Source organism: Lycium barbarum, chromosome 1, assembly GCF_019175385.1.
Source record: "Lycium barbarum isolate Lr01 chromosome 1, ASM1917538v2, whole genome shotgun sequence".
Lineage (NCBI taxonomy): Eukaryota > Viridiplantae > Streptophyta > Magnoliopsida > Solanales > Solanaceae > Lycium > Lycium barbarum.
The window spans coordinates 87,459,567-87,465,968 of NC_083337.1; the positions used below are offsets into that span (position 1 = coordinate 87,459,567).

Below are 6,402 nucleotides of genomic sequence, written 5' to 3' on the forward strand. Positions count from 1 at the left end.
CCGGCCACCCTTCTTATTTTGGGCCAAAATTCTCCTTTTATTTTTTGAGCCCAATGACTTAAAATTCTCGTTTTGTAATTCCCGAAACTAATTTCCAAAATTCCAATTTGGCCCTTGGCCTTCCTCCGTGTTTCCACATCAATACTTTACATGAACAACCCATATATATACTAATTCAAATCAACAAATAACCTTATTCCTTACAAATCAAAAATTATTTCAAATTTTTCCGAATACGCGAGAATACGGGATATAACATAAATATTCGAATTAGGGTTTTGGGTTTGAATATTTCAATGCTATTTGACTATTTCTAACACATTACAAGTAAAGGGTTTTATATTTCTCATCAATTCCTGTAGTTTGTAATGATCATTATAATGATTTTGTATATGTGTTTTTTTTCTGTTTCTTTTCTTTCTGTATTTGGGAATGATTCTCGCTTTATATATGCTTCATTTGAGAGGAGTATGTATTTTCATTTGAAAGGAATATTAATTAATAATTGGATCTTATTTGTAGGAATTGTTATAAATCTATGTGAATTGGGATGGATAAATTTGTCATTAGATTAAAAAAGGGTCAACCAAGCTCTAATTCTACTATTCCACTTGCTGGTTCATCCATACCTTCAAAAGATCAGAGCGATACAAATCCTTCAAATATTGATTTTGAATATTTAAAAGCTGATCCGGCAGACAGAAGGCCTATTGCAGAATTTAATCCTAATATACGTGATGAAGTTAGAAGATATTATATTAAAAAAGGACCTTGTCAGCCTATGAATCATAATTTTCCTAAAACTCAGTTTGGGAAGAAGAAAAAAACTATGCGTCAGTTTCATCCTGGTTGGTTCAAGGGTCAATATTCCAAGTGGTTAGAGTACAGTATATCAAAAGATGCTGCTTATTGTTTGTGTTGTTAGTTGTTTAGAAATGAACATGATGTTCGTGGAACTATCGGAGATGCTTTTACAAAAAATGGCTATAAGGGTTGGAACAAGGATAAGGAAAGATTCAAAACTCGTATTAGAGAGGTAAATAGCATCCACAAAAAGTGCTTCAACATGATGATTGATTTGATGAATCAATCACAATCAATTCGCACTTCTTTTGACAAGCATTCAGAGAAAGACAAAAGTGATTCTTGACGTCGCTTGGGTGCTTCAGTTGATGTGGCAAGGTTTCTCTTAAGATTAGGATTGCCCTTTCGTGGTCATCATGAGAGCGTATTATCTACAAATAGAGTATATTTCTTGAACTTTTGCAATGGTATGGATGCAACACCTCGTAGCTTCGGGCGAAAGTTTGACTCATAAGATGATAATATAATGGAACCAATATGAGGGTTATAGGAAGTGTTTTGAAAACCAATTAAGTCATAAGAAATGTCTTTGGGCAAAGAAAAGTTGGAAGCCACTCTACGGGGAATGTTTGCAAGTGAGTTTATAGAAGGTCTTACTTCCAACGACCATAACCCCTTTATTAATTTGGAATTTGGGAATACTTCCTTGATGAAAGTTGTAGCCCTTTGAAATATATTTCCAACGGTATATTATGGGTCTTGAACAGAGCTATGTACAAAAAGTTATGCCCGTTTTACTAAACAGTTTTCTGTCGATTTACGGTGGAAACATACGGACCGTAAAAATTATACGGTGGAACATACGGACCGTAAAAATTATACGGGCCGTATATTCCAGCCGTAAAATTGGTCCAGAATTTCCAAATCACTGGAATGGTTTTACGGAATGATATACGGTCCGTACAAATTGTACGGGACGTAAAATTGGGCGTAAAATGGGTCTGAAAATAAGTTTAAAACTTCATTTAACACTTTTCACTTCATTTCTTCACACCCCATTCACGAAAACTCACCCCAAATTTAGAGAGAACAAGTCCTAAACTTCAAGACTTCCAAGGTAAGTTTTTATCATAATTCTAGGTTGAATCCAAGTCCCTAATCCCTTTCTAACTTGAGTAAACTGTTCTAATCAATAGAGTTAGGATTGGAACATTATTGTTGGGTGTGGAAAACCCTAGAACCCGAATTCAAGAGGATTGGACTTCAAAAAGGTAATGTTTCTACTCCCTAATCATTTATAGTTGTGAATTGATGAATTCTTGGGAGAATAGTAAATGGGTTTGATAAAGAGAATTATATGAACTGTGCTAGGGTTTTTTGGATTGTTGACTTGGGATTGTTGTATTCATATGGGTGATGAAGAATGATGTTAATTACATCTAATTGAGATTGTAGAATCAGCTAGAAGTAATAGAATGGGGATTTGGTGAAGAAAACACCATTAATGAAGGTTGTGGAATTTCATGCCCACCAAGTGTTTGATAAAATGCTTAGATGATCAAAGCATGGATATTGTTGCTAATATAGAATCCCTATGACCTGTATTGTTATAGATTGAAGTTGAAGGGATTGAAGGACATTGTATTACGCTCAAAGGCTGAAATTAAGGTATGTGAGGCTAACTATCTATGTTAGGGAATGTTCATGATTCTCCCTACGCCTCATTCTTCATACTTGTCAGTAATATGACTCAGAATACATCTTAGCTCTAGTTTCGTGATATGTTGTAGAACTGTTATCTTCTAGGGTCGCAGTTACAGAATTTGTTCATGGTTGTCACTTTGAATATCATGGACTCAGTACGTAATCTTTATAGACTTATGTATTGTTACCACATGAGTTTCAGTCTAGAAATTCAGTATGCTCAGAAATAGTCAGTGTTTTTAATTCAGTCCAGCATGTCTATTTCAGTTCAGCATTTTTCATTATTGTTATGGTCTCAGTCCTTATTAATTAACCATAATTATACATATGTGATCTTGCCCGAGGGCACAACACAGTCTTGTGTATACGTATACATGGCCGAGGCCATTGACTGACGCACTACTAGGCCGAGGCCATAACGTGCATTTATTATTGGGCCAAGGCCCCACATACACAAACACAGATAATACAGATGATTCAGATACAGAGCAGGGAGTATTCATATCTCTACTTCCTTGCTATTACAGTTATCAGTTTCAGTTTCAGTTTCAGTATTTTATTGCTTCAGTTTCTTTACATACCAGTACAATTCAAATGTGCTGATGTCCCTTTTTATTTCTTGGGGGCATGCATCTCGTGATGCAGGCAACGATACACAGGTTGACGACTCAGCTATTTAGGAGTGCACATATCAGCTACTGGTGAGCCCCAAATTCCTTCAGGGCGTTTTCAGCTATCCAGTTATTTTAGTTTATAGACAGCTCTATTATTCAGTACTCTTAGAGGCTTCATAGACACAGTTCAGACAGTCAGATGTTGTTTTATGTTAGCCTTGTTGGCAGTCGTTCAGTTGTTTGGTTTAGCCATGTTGGCTACTTTCAGATATGTTTAGATTGTCTAAGTATTTCCGCATTATGATATTTCAGTCAGACGTTTAGTTAATCAGCATGTGTTAATTTTATTTTATAAATTAGTTATGTGTTGGTATCACATGTTGATTTAGCCAGCCAGCTGGTTCGCTCGGTCACATGCAGTCAGGCACCGGGTGCCGTGTTACGTCCAGGCCCAGGTTCGGGGCGTGACAATGGAGACATGGATCAAGATGTCGGAAGCATTATATTACAAAATGCTCCAAAAAATGAAATGATATGTTGTCAGAAAATTCAAAAAGATATTGTTGATGCTTGTGCAAAAGAAAAAATCAAAGCTATCATTGAAGACTTGGATGGAGATTTTTTTGGGATACTAGTTGATGATTCAAAAGATATATCACACAAGGAGCAAATGGGACTTATTCTGTGATACGTTGATAAAAAAAGGTGAAGTGATAGAGCGATTTGTTGGTATTGTCCATGTTAGTGATACATTTGCACAACCATTCAGGGAGACAATCTATTCTTTTCTTTCGAACCACTCATTAAGTCCATCCCAAGTACGTGGTCAAGGATATGATGGTGCTAGTAACATGCAAGGAGAACTAAATGGTCTTAAGAATTTAATTCTGTGTGATACTCTGTCTGCATATTCCACTTATTATTTTTCTCACCAATTGCAGTTGACACTTGTGGCTCTTGAGATGAAGAATTCAGATGTAGATGATTTTTTTTTGTAAAGTGTTGAATATCATTGAAGCATCTTATAAGCACAAGGATTTGCTCAGACAACATCAAGCTGCAAAGTTAGAGGAGTTGCTCATTTCTGGTGAAGTGCACAGGGGACGGGGTCTAAATCAAGAACGTGGACTTCTATGACCATGTGACACTCATTGGGCTTCTCATTGTAAGAAATTAGAGAACTTCATTGATATATTTCCATCAATTCTTTATGTTCTTGAATTTGCTGCATGTGAGTGACCAAATTATATTGACAGACTTGCAGCTGAAAGTCTTGCGAATAAGATTAAGTAGTTTGATTTTGTTTTTATGCTGCATTTTATGTTGAAAGTTCTAAAGAAGACAAATTCCTTGAATTCTTCATTACAAAATATGGATCAAGATATTGTCAATGCTATGGGGTTGCTCAATACTGCAAAGCAAGAATTACAAATGATGAGGGAAAGTGAATGGCAATCATTACTGGATGATGTCTTTTCTTTTTGTGATAAACATGAGATATTGATCCTGAAGATAGATGCTCGCTACATTCTTGGGAAGTCCAAACATAGAGCTCTTGATATTACATATTCACATCATTTTCGTGTCGGATTTTTTTATGGCGTTATTGATTTTCTGCTTCAGGAGCTTAATAGTCGTTTCAATGTTGTGAGTACTAACTTACTTCTTGGTATGGCTTGTTTACATCCAGCTAAGTCGTTTGGTAATTTTGATAAGAAAAAAAATGAGGTTGGCTGAATATTAGCCGAATGAGTTTGATAACAAGAAGCTTCGAGATCTCAGTTGCCAGCTTGATAATTTCATTGTTTATGTTCGAGGTTCTGATAAGAGATTTTTCAATATAAAGGGAATTACTGATCTTGCTAATGCATTGGCTCAATCAGAACTGCATCAGACTTGGCCACTTGTTTAGTTGCTTATCAAGTTGACTCTTATTCTTCCCGTTGCTACTGCTTCTGTGGAACGAGCTTTCTCATCCATGAACTACATCAAAAATGAACTCCGCAACAGCATGGGCGATGAATTTTTAAATGGTTGTTTAGTTTTCTATGTAGAACGTAAGATATTTGGAACTGTAAGTAATGATGCTATTATTGATCGTTTTAAAAAAATGAAGAGTCGCCGAGCACAAATGTAATTTGTGACTAGAAGTCTTTTTTGGGATCAGACTTGTGATTAGAAGTCTTCTTTTGTATGATATTTGTGGCTGGATTAGACGTGCATGTGTTGAAAGAGTATTAATATGACATTTTAGACATATGAAGTCCAATATCGATGATTTTGGGTGAAATTGAGGTATGTCTATTTTTTTAAAAAGTTCTTTTTGACTATTAAGGTGATTTGTATGTCTCTTTTTCGAACATAGTTTTTCAAATGTTTAAGGTGTTGTTTGGCAAGGTTTGTGTGCGTGAGGGACAAGACCGCATTAAACCTTTATGTGTATTATATTATATATGTATACATGATTCTCCTTTATTGAAGGATGATTGGAATTGAAATATAAAGCTTTAATCTTTGAACATGGATTATCTCATAAGGGATGCTTAAACTTGATTTCGAAAAGCTTGGATATCTCATGTCGTTTTCCCTATGAACGGTTTTAGTTGAATTGAAATTGAATAATAATTTGAACTTGATTTCTATCACGCCCCAAAACCCACCCTAGGCGTAACAGGCATCCAATGCTATGAACAACACCGGAAGCACCGTATAAAATCAATAATCATCTAATCTCTTTCAAAAAGCTTTTAATAAATACGAAAACCAGTCACTAATAAATTGGATAAAAGAACGATCATACTTTGATATAATCCAGTGGAAGTCAAATTAGAGACTTAGTAAATAAATGTGGCCAAATACCCAACAAGTCACACAAGGCTCCAACACACTACCCACAATCTGACAACTTTCTATGGAGCTTCTAAAATAATAAAGAGTGTCTAAAAATATCGGGACGTAGCGAGGAACTAAATACGAAAAGTAAAGATAGAATGGTGCCCCACGAAAAATCATGTGGGCTAACCGAATAGTCTCGAAAGCAGCAAGTTCTCTTAAGTCGTAGGCGTATCACGAACCTGCTCCTCAATGATACCTAACATACCATCAAAAACAACAATGGCATGCCTGAGTACTAGGTATTCGGTGAGTGTCTAAGGGGAAATAGTTAACAAAACAAGATATGATGAATAAAATCAATAAAATGATATCAATGAAAATAACAATTCAAACCCAGTAATAAAGTAAGTCAGCAACATTAAAGAGTCATCAGAGAATCCAACAA

At 35.5% G+C, this 6,402-nt stretch overlaps 1 protein-coding gene across 1 annotated transcript; it reads left to right on the forward strand.

Moving 5' to 3' along the window:
• Positions 1-3,600: 3,600 nt before the first annotated feature.
• On the forward strand, positions 3,601-5,034 carry LOC132612763 (uncharacterized). Its single transcript, XM_060326855.1, has 5 exons — positions 3,601-3,806; positions 3,892-4,099; positions 4,293-4,353; positions 4,453-4,769; positions 4,867-5,034. Exons 1-5 carry the CDS (start codon positions 3,601-3,603, stop codon positions 5,032-5,034), a joined length of 960 nt encoding a protein of 319 aa, XP_060182838.1.
• Positions 5,035-6,402: the final 1,368 nt, after the last annotated feature.